Raw genomic sequence first — 21336 nt, forward strand, 5'->3', positions numbered from 1 at the left:
GAGATAATCTAGCAAAATCAGATTGGTTGCATTTTAAAAACACTTGTGTGAAAACTACGAGCTGGCAACACCGTGAGATGGTACAACGCATCGGAATGGGCAAAGGAACCTGTATCACTCCGCTCTACTTTACCAGCCACCGTAGCTCAGTGAGTATACAGTTGGAACATCAAACCCACATCCACCAAGATAGGGTTCGAATAGTCGTCAAGATCCTTTTTAATTTTTTAGACGGCCGTTCCACATTTCTTGCCGTTTAAAAGCAGGACATCATGACAGTAATCTATCGCATGACGGTGGGATCCACTAAATTGTAGTGCAAGATGCAAGTGTCTACTAACCGCACACAGTACATTCTTAATGGTCCTGTGAAGTTCATGTAAGCCGGCTCCCCGATGGAGTAAAGAAGCGATGAATGTGTCGATATGCTTTTAGTGCTGGGTGCATCCCGTAACGAAGTTACTGCTGCTGCTCGTGCGTATGCTCGACAGTACCTTCAAAGGCGCCATCCCGATAACAATGTTTTTCGTCAGCTGGAGCAACGCCTTCGGGAAACCAGTGATCTTCGTCCACAACTAATGAAGTGAGGTCGTCCAAAGACTAGGCGTACTCCACAAACGGACACGATTCTTGAAATCGTTCTCCAGTCACCTCGGCGAACTACCCGTGATATTGCGAGGCAGTTGCAGATATGTTTACAAGTGGGCATATTCAGCCGCCAAATAGTCCGTGACCATTATCAAGCTTAGCTAGCATAAACGGCAGGAAATTTAGACAGTAATATGAACAAAAGTAATTTGCTTTTTTAAGCCCACCGTAGTACATAAAACATTTCTCACAATAACAACTGTGTACGAAAATTTTCTTCAAGAAGGAAGTCCACATTGAGAGCTAGATAAAAACTGACAAATGTAACTAGGCCATACAGTCAAGCAAACATGGCATCGTCTTTGACTATCCTTTCTGTTCGGCCTAGTTACATCTGTGTTTCACTAGCTCTCGATGTGGACTTGCTTCTTGACCAAAACCTTCGTAAACAGTTACTAATGTGAGATATTGACTTTTTTGCCAAAATTTTGGTACAAGTTTCCCGCCGTTTATGCCAGATAAGCTTGATAATGGTCGTCGAACGGAACTACACTCATGCTCATAAATTAAGGATAACTGCAGAATGTGGTGCCGCACAAGGTTCGGTTAGGTTAGGTTGTAACCTCCCCACAAAAAAATTGCAATTAAATACTTATTATGGATAACGATTCTAATTTTAGTGTAACCTCAGAACAAAATTGGTTCCCATTTATAACCTCCCTACAGAAATTCATTCACATTTAACCTACACACAAAATTTGTTTCCCATTTAATGTAAACTCGAAACAGAAAAATTCCTAAACCTCGTAATAAAAAATAAATTCAGTAACCTGGTAAAATTTGGACGACAGCAGCGCTGCGTCATGACCCCGTAAGATCATTCTGAATAAAAAAAGGAAAAATTCTTACCTCAATAAAAACGGCGAATATATCTGCTCTTATATAAAATTTTTCCGGGACAGCTCTGTGCAATGCTGGCCGATAGATTTGTCATTTATGAAAGGAAGCAACTGATTTTTCTTTTGCAACAATAGGAATGATCATGGATTGAAGAAATTAGTAAATTCTTTAAATTGAAATGAATGTTGTTAGAAATTACTTTATATCACGAAGATTATTATTAGGACATTTTTAAAAGATTTACATGGGACTTCACGTAACATTACTAGATATGCGCGAGGCTGCTTTTTACCTTATACAATAATACTCAGGCTCCGGCATCGCTGCACCGCGACCGGCCCGGCCAACATGATACACCAGACTGGACTGACAAGCGCATACAGGCGACTGCTCGCTAGCAACAACTTACTGCTACTGCTACACAGTCCTTACTGCAGTCAACACTGCTCTTTGGTATCAGATTCTCTTGTAGCTTACATATCGCAGGCAGCACATACCTCTTACATAACCCTCCACTGGGGGGGGGGGGGGGGGGGGGGGCAAAAATTTGGCAGCTATGGTGAGTCAATTGGACTTGCCATGAGCAACAAATTTTTCTAAAATCTACTTAATTAACTAAGTTGACAGTCACAGAGTATTTACATATATATATAAGTACAGAACATAAAATGAAACAGAGTGCACATGCACTGAGTACAGAACATATCAAGCAATGACAAAATGTATACGCAATGAGTACAAATTATATTAACAAATGACATAAAGTGCATACACACTGTAGTACAGAACATATCAAGCAATGACAAAATGTATACGCAATGAGTACAAAACATATTAACAAATGACATAAAGTGCATACGTACTGTAGTATTTTTTTACCATTTTACTAGAACTAGGATAGGAAAGGGAAAGATTGCATCATGGTTGTAGCACATTAGGTTGCACGTAGCTGCACTGAAAGTCCATATCTTTCTACAGAAGCACAACACCAAGTGAGACAATCTGAAATTCTCTTCCCTGAAGTATTAATCAGTGTAGCCAAGACACTGAAATGTCGTATTAATATTCCATGTTATCATTTTGGTAGTACATTAGGTACACCAAACAGTGGAACCATAATAACATCTCCATTGTTCAAGGTGGTGGACACCATGATGTGTCAACACCACACTCATTCACCAACGTAGAATTAGTGCAGAAACCAAATATAGTGCTCCATGATCATAAGGATAGACAGAACAAACGTATATTGCAGTAATTTCTGGTAATTAGGTCAGAAGGTGAAGGACATTAAGTCTCATGCTAATCAGTGAGAATTACACTAGTCTATCAACCGATTTGACTAATTGTTGGCACTCATCGCCTAGTTACTGAACATTTCTGTACTATGTATGAAGTATTACAGAATAATGTTCATAAATCATCTGATTACAGTGAACATTGGCACTCATTGGCCAGTTACAAACCATTTTTATACATTATTTAAAAGTGATCTTTCAAAGCAAGAGTTAATTAATGGCATACCATTTACATAATTCATCTAGTTATAGTAATCATTGGCACACATTGGCCAGATACAAAGCATCAGAAGTAATCATTCAAAACAGGAGCTAATGAATGGCATAGTATTAACATAATTCACCTAGTTATAGTAATCATTGGCACTCATTGGCCAGTTACAAACCATCAGAAGTCATCATTCAAAACAGGAGCTAATGAGTGTAGCATCAAGCTACTGGTATTCATATATAATAGCATGTAGGTGACATAATACAAATTTAAAATATAAGAAACAGTGGCATTCATTGGCCAGTTACTAAACGTATAGCAATTATTGAATATTACAAAACATTTTTCATCATTCAAGTGACATACGACATACTCGTATTTAAAATAATTATTGGCACTATTTGGCCAGTTACTAAACATATAGCAAGTATTGAATATTACAAAACATTTTTCATCATTCAAGTGACATACGACATATTTAAAATAGTTATTGGCACTCTTTGGCCAGTTACTAAACATATAGCAAGTATTGAACATTACAAAACATTTTTCATCATTCAAGTGACATACGACATATTTAAAATAATTATTGGCACTCTTTGGCCAGTGACAAACCATCAGAAGTCATCATTCAAAATGAGAGTTAATTATTGGCATAGCATTTATAGAGTATAACAAAAATATTATTTACAGAAATTATTGGCATATCATGTATGCATTATTATAAAATATCATTCACTATTACTCAGAACTCATCATTCAAGTGACATAGGACATATTTAAAATGTAACACACTGTAACAATTACTCAAGGTCTGTGGTTAGAAAACATTACTCAGAACTCATCATTCAAGTGACATAGGACATATTGAAAATGTAACACACTGTAACTATTACTCAAGGTCTGTGGTTAGAAAACGTCATTCAGTATTACTCAGAACTCTCTTAAACTGGTAGCATTATTTGGGACTGGTAGTACATTTTTTTTTTGTGCTAGCAATGCATTGCTTTGGGATCGATAATTAATTGCTGGGGCATGAAAATATTTGCTTTTGACTTATTGCTACAAATGAGGATAGGTAACGTCATTCGTCATGAGTCAGCTGTAGCAAGGTTATGAAACAAGTAGAGTATATGTGATCGCATTCATGAATGACACACACAAATGGGTAAAAAAAAAAATGCAAGTACTAGAACAGGTTTAATGACCAACTGCTTATAGCACATTAATTTCATGAATAGCTTCTCCTGGAAAAAGTACAAAATGGATTATTAAGGTGAAAGAAGAAACGTATATTATGCTGAAAAGTAGTGAACTTCGAATTAACAGGTAATGAAACGTGTACTCAATATGTCTGTACTCTAGCTGTCCTTTCCAAAACATTCAATCATTATACCATGCAACATAAGACATACTGTGAAAACGAACTGCAACAAATACTTAAATAACTACATAGCATCTCTTAACTAATAGTAAATATATAAACTTCATCATTATTCTCATCTGCAAGGAAAACATCATTATTCATATTACTATAACTTCATTACTATCATCACCTGCAAAGAAAAACTTCATTATTCATATTAGCATATTCTTCATATAACTATTCATCACCATTCATTATCATCTGCAAAAAGACTCTTCATTATTCATGATTCATATTACCATTTACTTCATATAACTATTCATAGTATAGAGTGTCTTATTCCTAGCATATTTCATCACTAAAACTAAGATGTGTAGTTCTGTCTGACAGCCTGCATCAATCGCCTCGTATTCTGAAAGAAAAAATTAGTTAAGACTGCTATCATACGATGTGTATAGTATATTCTTGTTAATGCTTGTTAATTCTGATCCATTTACTCTTCATGACGAGGTATTGCATCTTCTTTCGTTCATTCCGAAGGTGAAATTCCCATTTCATAGGAATCCACTGTGGTTTGTTTAATTTATTTCTTTTACATGTTATTGCTTTCTGAAAATGACGAACAAAGATTAATGTCTTCCATTTAAATCATATACCCATTGAATAAAAACTGGTTTCTAGTGATATAATTAAGCATACAGCATAGCATGACAGAAAACTTATTATCTCAAAAACATAGACAGTTTTCAAGTGCAGAAAAATGTACACAGAGTATCATAATGTAGTAGCAAAAAAAAAAAAAGGAAAATAGTCACGATGTTGAGATATGATAAGACAAAATGTCAAAGTCAACTGGTGTTTGTTACATCTTAAACATTTCATAGTGCATACAAACAAACAGGAAAACAATCATACATACATGAAAAATGGAAAATGTGCACGGTCTGATGTGTAACGACAAGAAAAGCGACCTGCTAACCTTACCTTGCCGGGCACTTGCCAAGAAAAAATACGATAATCATCAGTAAGTAGTCACGTAAATATAATTGCATAAGTGGTCATATAAAAATTAGGAAATGGCATTACAGTGTGATAAATCAAAGTATGTTCATTCAATAAAGAGTTTAATATTGGAAACATGGTGATTGCCTTTACTTTTTCTGGTTCTCAGAGTTTCGACGTGTACTACATTGGGGTGAGGAATGCTGCGAATTCGATATGGACCTGCATATAGAAGCTCAAATTTACTATATCTATTCTTTCCTCTGTTGGATAGATAGTGTGTACGTACTAATATCTTCTGTCAAATGTGAAATTCACGGCGTGTACAAACCTGTTTTTGCTGTCTTCTCCGGCGCTCTGCGGCACGTTTGATGTTGTTCAGCGCAGTGTCAATTATTTCATGGTGTCGTAGTCGACGAGATGTAGGAATGGCTACTAATTCTTTAATTTTGTTAGGTGGTTCAACATTTTTCATTATAACAGTCGGAGATAGCAAGGTAGATTCATTTGGTATGGAGTTAATTACATCCTGGAATGACAGTATGTGTGTATCCCAATCAATATGTTTTTTTATGGCAGTATATTCTACATAGTTTACCAATTTCTTTCATTAGTCTTTCACAAGGGTTCGAAGAAGAGTGGTACCTGGATATATAGATCGGAGAAATGTTTCTAGCTCGTAACATACGTGTCCATATAGCAGATCGAAACAGTGATCCATTGTCGGAAATTACTTTCAATACATGCACTACATGAAATATAAAATGTTTTACAAATGCTTTCGAAACAGATTTAGCTTTAGCTTTGCGTAACGGAGTGAACGTAACAAATTTCGAAGTGAGTTCAACAGCGACAAAGATGTAGCAAAAACCTCTATTAGTTCTGGAAATCGGACCAAAAATGTCTACAGCAGCCTTGTGTCTCAATTTAACAGGTACAATGGGATGTAATGGATGAATATGTGAAGTCGTATCTGACTTAGCTTTCTGGCAGATTTTACATGACGCTAAAACTCGTCGAATACGTTTCTCCATGTTGGCAAAGTAACAGTTCTGTCTCAGTATAAGAAAACATTTTCTGGCTCCGTAATGTGCGTAACTTAAATGAGTATACCAAATTAATTTGTTAACAAGTTCGTCAGGAATGCATAGTAACCAGTTGTTGCTGTCAGGGTGAGAGCGGCGAAACAGAATATTATTGCGTACAGTGTAATGGTTTCTAATGGTAACATTATTCCTATCTTGCCAAAGGTGTTTAATTTCTTTCCATACGTTGTCTTTACTCTGCTCTTGTGCTATGTCTCGTAATGACGACGAAATGAAATTTTCAAATGCAACTTGTCGAATATACATGACGCTGAAATTTGCTTTGCAGAAGCTGGTTGTGAAGTCTTGCTGATTGTTGCTGAGAGAACGGGATAGTGCGTCTGCTACAATATTTTGTGTACCGGGAATGTGAACAATTGTAAAATTAAATTCCTGTAAATAAAGTTTCCATCTGCTTAACCTGTCGTGTGTAAATTTTGCGGAAAGTAAAAACTGTATAGCTCTACGATCTGTGTAAACGGTAGTGTGTCTTCCATAAAGAAACTGCCGAAATCTCGTAAATGCCCATACAACACATAATGTTTCAAGTCTGTGACAGAACAACTGCGTTCAGCAGGCGACAGAACGCGACTCGCAAAGGCGATGCATTTAATCACTGCAGTACCGTCCTCTTCAATTTCCTGAAAAATGTGTACGCCCAAAGCGGTGTTGGAACTGTCTGTGGCAATGGAAAAACCTCTAGTAAGATCTGGATGTGATAAAAGTGGTGCATTCAACAAAGCTTCTTTCAGATTCACAAATTTAGAATGGGCTTGGCTATCCCAGGACCAAACAGCGTTTTCACCTGTCAATTGACATAATCTAGGGATGTCCAAAGCAGAGTAATGAATAAATTTACGAAAAAAGTTAATTAAATCCAAAAAGCTGCGTAGTTGTTTCTTCGTCGCAGGAACAGCAATATCACGCAAAGCTTGAAGTTTTTCCTGGTCAGGCGCAATGCCCTCCGCTGAAATCACATGTCCAAGAAATTTTATAGAAGTTTTCCCAAAGTGCGATTTACTGAGATTAACTGTGAGTCCTTGTGCACGAAAAGTTCGCAACAGCTGTTCAAGAATCAGACTGTGCTCAGACCAGTTAGCCTCTGCACATACGCTGTGATTCTGTCTTTAAGTATAGTATTCAAACCGCGAACAAATGCTCCTGAAGAAATTGTTAAACCGAACGGCAATCTGCAAAACTGGTAACAGTCACCAAAACAGAGAAAAGCTGTGTACTTTCTACAGTTCGGATGGAGCTGAATTTGCCAAAATCCCGATTTCAAATCTAATGTGGAATAAATAGCAGTACCATGAAATTTCTGTAGAAGTTCTTCTAGTGTCTGTGGGCGATCTGTTTCATTAATAATAATGTCATTAATGTGACGCGAATCAAGTACGAGGCGAAGTGAACCATCCTTTTTCTTAACAATATGGAGTGGGTTTATGTACAGACAACTGCCGGTTCAATAATTCCTTGGTCAAGCATAGCTTGCAATTCTTTCTTAACTTGTTCTCTGTGAATATACGGAATGGGATAATGTTTGGCTTTAAATGTGTCGTGCTGTTTAACTTGAAATTCATACATAAAACCGGACATAGTACGAGGGTCGTTGTCAAAAACTGGAGCTTGCTGTAAAATAATTTTGCGTAATTGCGTGCGTTCGTCGTCTGTATTTGCACTGCTCTGTATAACTTTATCAGAAATCATTTGCACAACGTCATAGTCGGCTTCGTCTGGAGTATTATAGTTGTGTACGTACGTATCTGTGAACAATGTGGAATGACAGTCTATGTCACGTGATGCGGAAATAACCTCTATACGATTAATTGTTTGTTCGTCTGCAGATAAAGAGTGCTGAAATTCTAAAGCCAGTTGTACATTTTCATCCTTTAACGTTAAATAGGAGTTTTGAAAGTCAATACTGCGTCGTGTTGTACCAGAAAATTCGTACCTAAAATAACGTCTGTTATCAATAAGGGAACAATCCAAAAATTTGAGTGAAATGTATGACCTGCAATACAAAATGATAAATGTGTCTGTAATTTTACATCTACTTCTTTACCAGATACTGCTCATTTTACTTTAGTTTTGCCTAATGGTAACGTAGTATAGGTATTCTCTTTGTTACATTCGTTGAAAGTTTCCTCATTTATAACTGACATAGGTGATCCAGAATCGACTAGTACTGAAAATTTAGATGATCCAATCTTTACTTCAATGACAGGGTGTGAAATGGTTTTTTGAATAACTGGTTTTTCCTGCAAAAGAGTGTCTCGGATGTCGTCAAAAGTAATAACATTTTTGTGAACAAGATTCTGCGTATCTGAAGTATTGCTTGCGTTGCTGGAAGATGCAACCTGTACTGTATCTAGTCAAATTCTTTCTGACGTGCTATTATTTGCGGGAGGATGCTGTGGCATTTCGACTGTTTGTACTGTTCTGTTATTTCTTCCTGACGTATTACGTTCGGTATGATATCTACTGTCTGGTTCATTCATGATAATCTGTTGTTGCGGATGATTTTGTTGCTGGTAAGACCGACTGTTATTAAACGTACGCTGAAAATTGTGCTCATTACTTTTACGTCTGTCATGATAATCATTTCTATACAGTGCATTGCGATATGAGTTGAAATGGTGTGTTTTCTGTACGTACTGATGTCCTTGTTGCTGTGCGTTACTATTTGGTGTGGCCGACGCTATACGTGTAGGCGGCGAAACATTAAAGCTTGGTTGATCTTGCAGACTACATTGTTGGTTAGGTATGCTAACCGATTGGGTTTGTTGCTGTTGTTGGGAAAAACCTCTATTGTTACCAAAATATGGTTCCTGTTGCTGATAATTTTGACGATACTGATAATTAAAATTTTTGTCACTTATTAAAAATATACTGGTATTTCTTGTCATTTCGGGAGCGTCTAATGAAAACTGTTACTTTCAGGTAAAACTTGTCATATCAGGGTTTCTTTACTCATTCGTAATTCTAGATAGATCGATAGTTGAAGAGCTGTTTTGATAGATATAAAGGATAGTAGAAGAGAAGGCAGCAGTGCAGAAAACTAAAGATGAAATAGCACTACTACGGCTCAGGGCCCTGTGCACGCTACGGCACATATTCATCGAAGTGTAATGAATCCCCTGAGGTCAATTACGCGCTGCAAATAAATTTTAGTTTCTGCGTTACAGGCAATGTTGGTGAAAATTCAAAAACAAATTGTTGTATCCAGTCCAAAGCTAGTTTCTGCGTTACAGGCCAAGCTGATAAAAATACAAAAGCAAATTGTCGTATCCTGTCCAAAGCGTGAATCTGTGTTCTGTCATTATTAAGTACCTTAAATTTTTTCACGGATAATATTGCTTATAATCAACGTTATCGTCTCTGAATGTGTGAACAGGTTCAGGATTGAATGAGAATCTATTTGTCTGTGTCTGTTCGGATTCTAAGTCACGTAGTCTCTGTAAATTACCTAAATTATACTGGCTGTGTGAGTCTGACAAATGTTCGCAAAGTGGCGTATGCTGTGATGTGTTAAAGGCTGAAACATTTTTCATCTCTGTTACCTCTTGCTGTAAAGTTGACAATTTTCTACGTATTGGACGAACCTATCTCACTGATTGTCTGCTGTAAATTTTGGAATTCAGGTGTTTGATTAAACGAAATCGGTGAAGTATCGTCTGATTTGCTGTCATTATTACTTTCGATAACGTCAATACGACTGGCTAATTCATCATATTTTTTCAGTCAGTGCTTTTACCTGATCATCGTTTTAATTATCACAAGCATTAATTTGTTTTTGTATTTGACGTGTGGTTTCGTTCAATTTTTTAACGTCTGCTTTGATGGCATCGGGATCCTGTATTAGTTCCAACTTTTCAAGTCTGTTGGTCATTGTCTGAAAGTCTAATGTGTGTGTGTGTGTTTTTGATTAAAGATCGGAAATTTCATCACGCAATTCGGTGTTCAACTGTTAGATAGTATTAATTTCGTCTGATACTGTAGCAATATTGTTGTCTACGTATGTTTTTGCTTTCATAAACAATTTACGCTTATCTTCCTGTCTCTGTGCAGTAATTGTTTCCATGACTTGTTGCTTTACTTTATTCTGTTCCTGTATAAATTTACGGTAGCGCGTTTCACTGTTTTGTAGGTGGTGATTAAAACGTTCGACAATTTGGCTATTCTGTTGGTCAAATTTCGCGTCTACTTTTGCATCCAGTGTGCGTGAAAGTTCTGCTGACATTAATTTAAACTCGTCGCGTAACTGTGTTGCGTTTTCAGAGAATTGTTTAGCGACTGCACTAATTTCATCTTTAAGTAATTTCGTTGTAGCTGTTTGCGTATTATTTAATTCTTGAGCCACGGATCTAATTTCTTCACTACTATTCCTAGCACAAACTGTTGTGGATTGGCAAGAGAGCCAACCCACTATGAGAGGAAGCCGAAAGGCCCACGTTTTAGCTCACGCAGGCTGGCATGAGGTCTGGAACAGGTCAAGGAAATGAGACTAGCAAAAAAAGGGCGTAGCTGTGGAATACTTCTCTTTAATCCATAATTGGTGAACATCGCTCTTGACGGTACATGTTTTACAGCATCAATAGTAACTGGTAATGGCGCCTTGCTAGGTCGTAGCAAGTGATGTAGCTGAAGGCTATGCCTACTATCGTCTCGGCAAATGAGAGCGTAATTTGTCAGTGAACCATCGCTAGCAAAATCGGCTGTACAACAGGGGCGAGTGCTAGGAAGTCTCTCTAGACCTGCCGTGTGGCGGCGCTCGGTCTGCAATCACTGATAGTGGCGACACGCGCGTCCGACGTATACTAACGGACCGCGGCCGATTTAAAGGCTACCACCTAGCAAGTGTGGTGTCTGGCGGTGACACCACACAAACCTTAATCTTCTCACGTAATTGTTCTTTAGTACCATGTCATTGCACGGCAACGGCTGCAATCTGTTCATTAATCTGTATAAAGTTCTTATTAATTTGTTCGATCGACCTGTCTTGTTTTTCATTCAACTGTTTGGAATTGTTGTCTAGTTTTTCATTAAGTTGTTTTTTAATTGTTGTCTTGTTTTTCATTTAGTTGTTTGACATTTTCATTATTTTCATTAAGTTGTTGTTTGAGATTTTCGTTAAGTTGTAGCATTAATGCTACGACTCGATCCATGCCAAAATTAGCTACTGTATTCTCTGTGCTGTGTGATGGTGTATCTGCTTTTGTCGTGTTTTGTGTAACCATTTGGTCATTCTGTGATTCTTGAAAAGGTTCGCCACTTGGATGTGCACTGTTAGTCACTACCTCGGAATCAAATAAATCTAACGTACTTTGACGACATTGTTCACCTTCGTTAGAAACACTTATCTGTTCGCTACGTAAATTTTGCAAATTAGGCGTGTCAAATTGGACAGCGTTCATTGTAATGGAACGTGCCGCGTCATCAATTATCGTTAAATTAGCAGAGGACACAATTGAATTTTTGCTCATCATTAGAATTAAAATTATTACTAGTGGTCGCTACGCACTGATGGTCAGTAAATGGAGGATTATCGCTATTACACTGAGTGTTGCAAGTATTATCGGTCAAGCTATTCGAGTCGGCTATTTCACTCATTGCACATCGCGATGTACTGTTAACAGTTTTTCGCGGCATTTTTCACAAATCAAAATTAAGCACAAATGAAACAAGGACGAAGCAAAAATGGGACAAACACAATTACAACAAAGAGCAACAAATTGCCGATGATCTGTGAAAGAAAGAGTGACAAATTAGTAAATGCGTTGCGCCAGATGCAAACTACATTTAAGTAAATAAGAGCAGATATATGACTACTTCTCAGAGATTCACAAAGAAATACGATCCTGGCCGGATGTCGCCAAGTGTAACCTTCCCACAAAAAAAATTGTAATTAAATAATTATTATGGATAGTGATTCTAATTTTAGTGTAACCTTAGAACAAAATTGGTTCCCATTTATAACCTCCCTACAGAAATTCATTCACATTTAACCTCCACACAAAATTTGTTTCCCATTTAATGTAAGCTCGAAACAGAAAAATTCCTAAACCTCGTAATAAAAAATAAATTCAGTAACCTGGTAGAATTTGGACGACAGCAGCGCTGCGTCATGGCCCTGTAAGATCATTCTGAATAAAAAAAGGAAAAATTCTTACCTCAATGAAAACGGCGAATATATCTGCTCTTATATAAAATTTTTCCGGGACAGCTCTGTGCAATGCTGGCCGATAGATTTGTCATTTATGAAAGGAAGCAACTGATTTTTCTTTTGCAACAATAGGAATGATCATGGATTGAAGAAATTAGTAAATTCTTTAAATTGAAATGAATGTTTGTTAGAAATTACTTTATATCACGAAGATTATTATTAGGACATTTTTAAAAGATTTACATGGGACTTCACATAACATTACTAGTATGCGCGAGGCTGCTTTTTACCTTATACAATAATACTCAGGCTCCGGCATCGCTTCACCGCGACCGGCCCGGCCAACATGATACACCAGACTGGACTGACAAGCGCATACAGGCGACTGCTCGCTAGCAACAACTTACTGCTACTGCTACACAGTTCTTACTGCAGTCAACACTGCTCTGTGGTCTCAGATTCTCTTATAGCTTACATATCGCAGGCAGCACATACCACTTACAAGGTTAGCCCGTGGTACAATCTTCTGTGTTTGACCAGCCCCCAGTCGCCCTCATATTCTACCCCTCATAACGTCATCAATATGTGTTGTTTGAGCCATTTTCAACACAGTCACGATTAGCACGTCTGAAAACGTCTGCACACTTACTCGCAGTACCGTGCTCTGACATGCACCAACACACCTCTGCGTATGTGGACTGCTGCCAGCCCCACAGTGCGACGACCGTAGGTCAAATGCACCGCATGGTCATACCCCGAGATGATTTAAACCCTCAAACCGCCCACCAGAGCGTTGTTTCACCATGTATCGGCATTATCCTTAATTTATGAGCGTGAGTTTAGTAGCGAATTGTGCCCAATAAATGATAGCTTGAGGTTTCGCCATGAATGTTAACAGTAGCAGATATCTCAAAAACTACTCGTTGAAGTATTGCACGATTAAGAACTCCATCCACATCATTACACTGTAACTCAGCACCGGCAGGCAGAAGACCACAATTGACGAGTATAGTTTTGTGAACGGCTGTTGCACCAAGAGGAAGATAACGAACATTTGATAAATAAAGTGATATGGACTCATGAATATAACTTCATTCGTGGAGGTATTTTCAACCTCCACAACATTCATAAGTGGTCAGAACACAATCCACGCGTCAGCCGTGAACTAGGCTTTCAGGCACACTTTGGCATAACGTTGTGGGGTGGAATTTTGTGGGGTGTGGTTTAGGGCCCTTGCCTGTTGTCGAACACCTTGAATGCGCCCCTGTACCGTACGTTCCTTTGCAATACTTTGCTGACGGATTAGAAAACGTTCCACTTCGTGTTCGGCGACAACTATGGTTTCCGATCGTACTAAAACCACACTTCGGAATGAATCCGTAACTATTTAAATGAAGCGTTTCCAGAGTGGTTGTGGAGTTCCAATGCTCTGGCCTCTAAGTTGCCCGGAACTTAATCCACTAGATTATTTTTGGGGCCCTAAAACATCAGGTCTATAGTACTCCGACCATAGATGCACAAGACTTGATAGATCGTTTGCTTGCCACTTCGCAATGGTCGATGCGAGTGTGTTGCGTAGCGTCAAGGGAAGTACGATCTAGTGAATGGCGAAGTCCTGGCAATTGCAAGTTAGGCGCTTTGAACATCTTCAGTAAAGTGAACGTTGGTCGTACGTGTACGTCCTGGGTCTGTGAGTATAAGGCTAGACGTCAGAACATACAGAATGGAATTATCGTGCATAGCATACTGTGCTGTCTAGTGTTGATTACCTGTTGTGTTTTTTGCACCTCACAGGATACACATGATGTTACCACATTCATTGGCTTTATTTGTGCCATGGACGAAACAGTGGTCGTTTACGGCTGTAAGAAGTCCTGTTATGCCTTAAAGTTTCGATAAAGGTAAGAGCAACAGAAAGAAATACACAAGGTACCGCTTTGCGGAGGTGTAAATTGGATACGATTTAATGCTTTAACTGAAAAAATGTCAACGCGACACGAATATCAGGGAATCTATATACCTGTTCGCACGCCATTCCCTCGTCTCACTGAGCTAATGGGACAGCTCCGGTACAGCACATGTTACAGCGTTGCCAGAGTATAGTTCTTTTAATCGCATTTCTATTAAACCTATTAGCCGGACTAGTTATCCCTAAAACATTTTTGCCTACAATGAGATGAGGAATCGCATGCCGACAACATAGTGCGGCAGATATCTACTGATATCTCTACTTATAGCTGGCCGGGGTGGCCGAGCGGTTCTAGGCACTACACTCTGGAATCGCGCGACCGAATCCTGCCTCGGGCATGGATGTGTATTATTTCCTTAGGTTAGTTAGATTTAAGGAGTTCTAAGTTCTAGGGGACTAATGACCTCAGATGTTAAGTCCCATAGTGCTCAGAACCATTTGAACCATCTCTACTAATACCATTTTTATCTGTTCATAACGAATCTTCATGATTTTCATTTATACTATATGTATCCTGTACCATGCATGTCTAAAAGTTTGTATTCATATTCTTACGTTGCAGATATATCTACCAAGCACCAGCGCTTTTGACCATCCCAGCGACCGTCTTTCGAGTGGAACTGCCGAATCTTAAAATTCTGTGAGTATAGCAGACAAAGATTCTAGAGTAATTTTAAGTAGTCTATGAGAGTACGCAATGTAACATGTGTAGCAACGTGGAACAGGTTGGCTTTCTCCAACAACATACGTAGCTCCAAGCGCTTTTTGTATGGCATTCTAAGTTAGTCATGACTTTAAGATAGTGAAAACACATTTAAAATAAACTAAAAGTATGCATCATTGTCTTTCTAACCACTGATATTTAATGACAGAGATTACGACACGAACCACTGAAGATGGACATGTGCTCTTCATATAATAACACAACTACATGTCGTTGACTCCCGTTTACCTTACATGGATAGTTTTCACATACAAAGAAAGCCATACATCATTTTAGGGGAGGTCAACGACATAGTAAATGAGGATAACACGAGGGATAAATATCTTCGGAATTGATTTATTTTCTACACCGCGTAACAAATGTGTATTTCTAAGTATGTTGTATTTGAATTCTGCTGGTCAGTTCTAGATAACAAATCTCACTGCACATCCTGTCATCATTAGCTGGGTTATTCGAAGTGCGTTGTGCAAAAAATGCTGTTACCTGTACACGCCTAGAAACACAGCCGGAAAATGAAACCCATGTCCCCGAAAGTTATACCTATTTTCCAGTCACATCTTCAATGCACTTCAGTGGAATGATTTCAGAGTAGATAATAGATTACGTAATTAGAAGACTTGCGTGATTCTCTTCATACTTACACAGTGCTATTCAGCTGCCTCTACTGATGTTTTAAACAACCCACAGTGTTAGTTTCCGGCCCTCGAAAACTACGCACACGTTTTTATTTTCTCCCAGCCGCTATACGCAAACTGTTAGTCCAACAGACAAAATGTAGTTAAATTTAATATTGGGAAACGTTTTTGCTAGAGACCGTAGATTTCGATTTATCCAAGAAAGAGATACCAAATTCATCTCCAAACGCATTCCTACCCCCACATTCCGGCCTCACCGGTCAGGATTTCTAGTATGTTGTCCATGGCACACCGTACAAAATTTGCGACTGCACAAATTATTTACCACATTCGACCCTCCTTGGTCTTCACTGATTGGCCTTATTATCCGCCACCGGCTTAGTAAAGCACTTACAGATTATAAATTTGATGTTTGATTAAATTTTATCCAACAATTTTGTGAATTTTAACAACATAAAGCTAATTACATCAATGTATTCCTCAGGTCTTCTGACTGCGAAACTATGATGATTAGAAGGGTTATGTTTGGATCGAATTGTCAGCATAATTAGTTTTAGTGTAACGTTTACAAAAGTCGTTTTCCTTTCATTACCCTCACGGGCACAGTTAAATTAATAATGTTAACAAAATAGCGGACTTTGCTGGTGGCTTATTAGTCGAAATGGTAGAGCCGAAAAAGGTCGAATATCGGGAATAGTTCGTGTAGTCGGAAATTTTCGTACATTGGTTGGAGGGAAAAGTCACGAACAACTTACTGGAAATTCTGACTAGTGAGGAATGAGTGTGTCGGTGGAGGTGCGTTTGAAGGAGACTATTGTACGGTTTCTTTTATATCTGGGAAGCCGTGGCCTCTGGCGAAAGATCATGCCAGTACAAAATTTGACTACATTAAATTTCCTACAGAAAGCTCCCCTCCTGCTCATTCTCATTATTCCAGTAGGACTAATAGTTAAGCGCAGCAAGCAAAAGAATATGAAAATCTCGCGCTTGGTTTTTGAAGGCCAGATATAACATTGCGGGTTGCGTGAAATGACAACGATAGGGGAGCTGAATAGTCCTGTATATTGTTCTGCAGTAAATTCGATGAGCAGCTGGAGTGGCAACGTGAGTAACTGCTTCATAGAATGCGATGTGTAGCGACTCTACAGCAGGAAAGGAATAAAGAAAAGTCAAGTCGTATGGCGTGAACGGCTGTGAGACCCCGAAGGGCAGGTTCAGCCGCCTAATTGGAAAGATATTCCCTATCCTTCACGCCCGCAGGCACGTTTCCTTTGCGAAGTATGAGGATTGTGCTTTAGGAGTATCTTTTAAGTGCAGGTGACTGTAATGGATATGTGAGTAGTGTAGTGTCGTGTTCGTGTCGGAGATGATGAGAGAAGGGAGAGGATGAAACTCGCTGCCGGCGCACAACCTACTCCTATCGAAGAGCACCGAGGGAGTCTCAAAGCTTAACGTTCCCATCTGGCGTACGGATCACGATCGAAAATGTCGCAGGTCCGCACATCATGAAGCACTGCGGAGACGTTTGGTATCCGTACCAGGACACTGACGCAAAGTGATCAGAAACTTTACGCCACCACCTCTCCTCCCCAGCCTGCCAAACACTGGCAGTGAAAATTTATTCCACCTCCTGGATTCGAACAGGCGTATTGCCGGGTCGAGCGCGACCGCACAGGAGTGCGTTAGCGATCTTGGCCACGGAGTCTTGGAGGAAAGCAGTGACGTTGCAGAGTCCATGAAATATTCCACTTGCATTTGCTTGTTGAATTAGATTTTTAACACTGCATCTGTGGCAGAGGTAAACACAGACAATTTTTTAAATAAATATCGTTTGTTGCTGCCTCCCTCTCAAAACAACCGATCAGCAATTTTTGAGAAAATTGCTCATGGAGAACACCGGTTTAGCAAAAAGTACTTTAAAAATAACACAAACAGTATCGACCACAAAAACTTTTATTTTTCGGTCAGTTTTTGACCATCTTCAGACCATCATACCATTATGGCAGGCGGTGTCGGTGAATGTAGCGGGTGTTATAACTCCACGAACGTCAACTGCAGTTGTAGTTTTAGCGATCGAGACTATTTGTATTCCTTTTTATTGTACTGATTAGCCTAGGAAGCAACTGGTGACTATAGCATTCACCAATTACGGAAGCTTTCTCAGCCCTGTTGCGTGATGCGGCCGCCGAAACTAAAGTTGTTTCTCTACTAAGTCGCATCCACAGTTAAACTATTTGTTTTGGTAGCTGCGCTTCACTTCCACTAGATAGATAATCTATTGGGTTTTCTCACTGATTAAAAATGAAACGTCCCCTTAGAACAATTATACATGACTGTGCTTAAACTGAAAGTGACACACAATATTTTTAGCGCAACGCAATCTGACTTTCAAAAATCCCTACAAAAAATGGCCCTGACTAACATTAACCTATACGTTTCACAAATCGCTTACCTGACAAAAATCTTGGTTACTCGAACTACTGCAATACAGCGAGCGCCACTACTGCCAGCTAAATAAAAGATTCAAACTACGGAAGGCACTAACTACTAATAGGGGTAGTTAGCAAATGAAAGATTTTAATAGAGAACAAACAATGTATTTACCTTAATAGTCATAATATATATAGCAGTTCATTACATCCATTTTTACAAATATCAAAACTCCGCCATCTCTCTCCCCACATCCACCACTGCTGGCGGCTCACCTCCAACTGCGCAACGCTACGCGCTGTTTCACATCCAGCTGCCGCTGCCCAACACTACAATGGCAGACAACAATGCAAACTAGCCACAGACTGCACACAGCACAGCCAGTGATTTTCATACAGAGCGCTATGTAACATTGCCAATAAGAAAACATAAACAGCCTACTTACATAACCCCCATGCTCCCCACAAATAATTTTACAAATTTTTTGGGCAGTGGCCAATAATGATTTGATAATTTTTTTCATAATTACAATAACAAAGAAATCAAATGCACACACTTATTGATACAATGTTGGTCAAAAGCTAAAATTTTCTCACAGTCCAGAAAGATAATCCTGATCATTCTTCATAATAGGAATTACAGTTTTTTTTTCACAAAGTCTCATTAGTAAAAGAAATTGCACACAGAAGTAGTGGATTTCCATGCAGTCTTGAAGAAGTAGTGTTGTCCTTCCAACAGAAAGACAGTGCTGACTCTTGACATGCAGACAGGTAATGGGCCACAACAGAGCAAACCCACAGCAGAGTCAGTCGAAGTTTTGAAGAATATTGGTAGGTAGGTCATCACAGAGTAGACCCACTGTAGTCCTGGTAGATATTACGGTATTGGTGGGCCACCAGAGGTGCAGACCCACTGCAGTCCTGGTAGAAATAATGGTATTGGTGGGGCACCAGAGGTGCAGACCCACTGCAGTCCTTGTAGCACTTGTGGTATTGGTGAGCCACCAAAGGTGTAGACCCACTGTAGTCCTTGTAGAAATAATGGTATTGTTGGGTCATCAAAGATGCAGACCCACTGTAGTCCTTGTAGAGATGGCCAGCAGCCATCTGTTGTGACTGTGCAGGTGCAAAATCACCATTGAAGAGTCTTGCGGATAATAGAGCAAGTCCATAACCACCACTTGTGCACTCACAAAGTTTTTGGAATTGTCCTTAGAACCAGCATTGCTGTTATCCAGTCCCTTGCTGAATTATTAACACATGTGCAAACACTAACAGTCCCTACTTCTCACATATTGTCCATATACTATGACCAACAGAAACGTGTGCAGTGAAATGGAACTTACAAGTTACTTAATTTGATGAACTGGTGTCAATTACAATTTTATACCATAAGAATACAATTACAGAAATACAAAATACATCATTAAAAACATAACAATACAGATAACATTTGTAGTAATACAGGCTTACAAAAGAAGAATTATGACATAAATAAATAAAACAATGAGAATAGTTTTCGAAACATTAATTTCACACATGAGCATTAAAACAAAACAGAATAAATAATGTCTAAGCATATTTACAAGGTAAATAACATATTACTAATGCCAATTATATTTGAGGATAAAAGTATTCCTCGTCATAGTGAATGTAGCTTAGTATTAGAAGAAAAAAAGTTCTATGAAACTACACAGATACAGGAAGAAAACAAATACGCAAGGGTACACAAAAACATAGTGGGATAACACAAAAGGAAAGGACAGGGTTTGTTTTCAGTGTAACATTTGGTACAGCAGTCCAACCCAAAACTTCATTCCATAGATCGTTCCTCTTATTTCGACATTTGCTCCAGCCAAAAAATTCTATCCAAGCATGCTTTCTGTATTCTGTTCACACATTTCTTACCTCATTATTTATTTACCATTATCTTACTCAACATTTATTTCGAAGAAAATCCTACCTAAACCTGTTGTCCCTAAACCCTACTTTTTTTGTTCATATCCTCTTTCAAAATTCTTTTTTTGGCCACACCATTTTCTTATAACTTCTCAATGCATTTCTTCCAATTAATCATAGTTAGTTTCTTATGTAGTCTACCCCCTCTTAAGCTAACTTAAATCTACTGAGCTCAGATGCTAAACTAAGGGACGAGGCAATGCAGCAGCACATAACAAATTAACACAAACAGCAATGACAAACAATGCCAATTTGCAAAGCAAGCAGCAGTAAATCTAAATTAACAGATAAAATGCAAAATTACAACTAATATGAGCCAATGTGCAGCAACAAGAAAAATAAATCAGTAGTAAACTGGCTTAACAGAGTAATACAAAGTGAAATTTAGTAGCACTATGCCTGGTAAACAGCAGCAGCAAATTAAATGACTTATATCTAAACATGACATAGCTCAATCAGAAAAAAACATTACACTAAAGAAAAAAATGCAGACAAGGGAAATCTATATTCACATCTTAATGTCTATGTAATTAAAGTGGTGCACCACCAATTATTCTACAAAATAAATTACCAAGTACTCGGAAAGAAAATTATGTTTGTAGTTACTGTTACTAGTCCCTTCTTATTGTTCTTTCCTTTCCAATTGCTCCTTTTTTGAAGAATGTGGATCACAAAATTATTATTTAATAGATCTGTTGACAGAAAGTCCCAGAAAGTGTTCATATTAGCAAATGCATTTAATTTTATTTAATGAAACCAATGCTGCAACAGAGCTGGAAAACAGATATCAAATGAAATAAGTAACTATGAAAGGCAAAGCATAAAAGTATCATTCAATAGTCATGTGACATTTCATAAGTTTTCTCTCAACTCTCGTAGAAAGATGCTTGTCATAATCAGGTGTGCAGATGTAAGTATCTTTCCAAGTAATGAGCGTGTCGTATTTGCGATGCTTTCTCTAAAGGAATGTCAATGGCGAGGAAATGGCCTCCTTTTTCTTTCTCCAC

The 21336-nt window shown here is 38.4% G+C and overlaps 1 protein-coding gene across 1 annotated transcript in view; it reads left to right on the forward strand.

Annotated features, from left to right (window-relative positions):
- Positions 1-21336, forward strand: part of LOC126188718 (lutropin-choriogonadotropic hormone receptor-like) — a 379983-nt gene that overhangs the window by 99643 nt on the left and 259004 nt on the right. The window contains exon 3 of the mRNA XM_049930326.1: positions 15145-15222. Coding sequence (XP_049786283.1) covers positions 15145-15222 — 78 coding nt within the window. The remainder of the gene's footprint in view (positions 1-15144; positions 15223-21336) is intronic.

The sequence above is a fragment of the Schistocerca cancellata genome, chromosome 5 (genome assembly GCF_023864275.1).
Source record: "Schistocerca cancellata isolate TAMUIC-IGC-003103 chromosome 5, iqSchCanc2.1, whole genome shotgun sequence".
Lineage (NCBI taxonomy): Eukaryota > Metazoa > Arthropoda > Insecta > Orthoptera > Acrididae > Schistocerca > Schistocerca cancellata.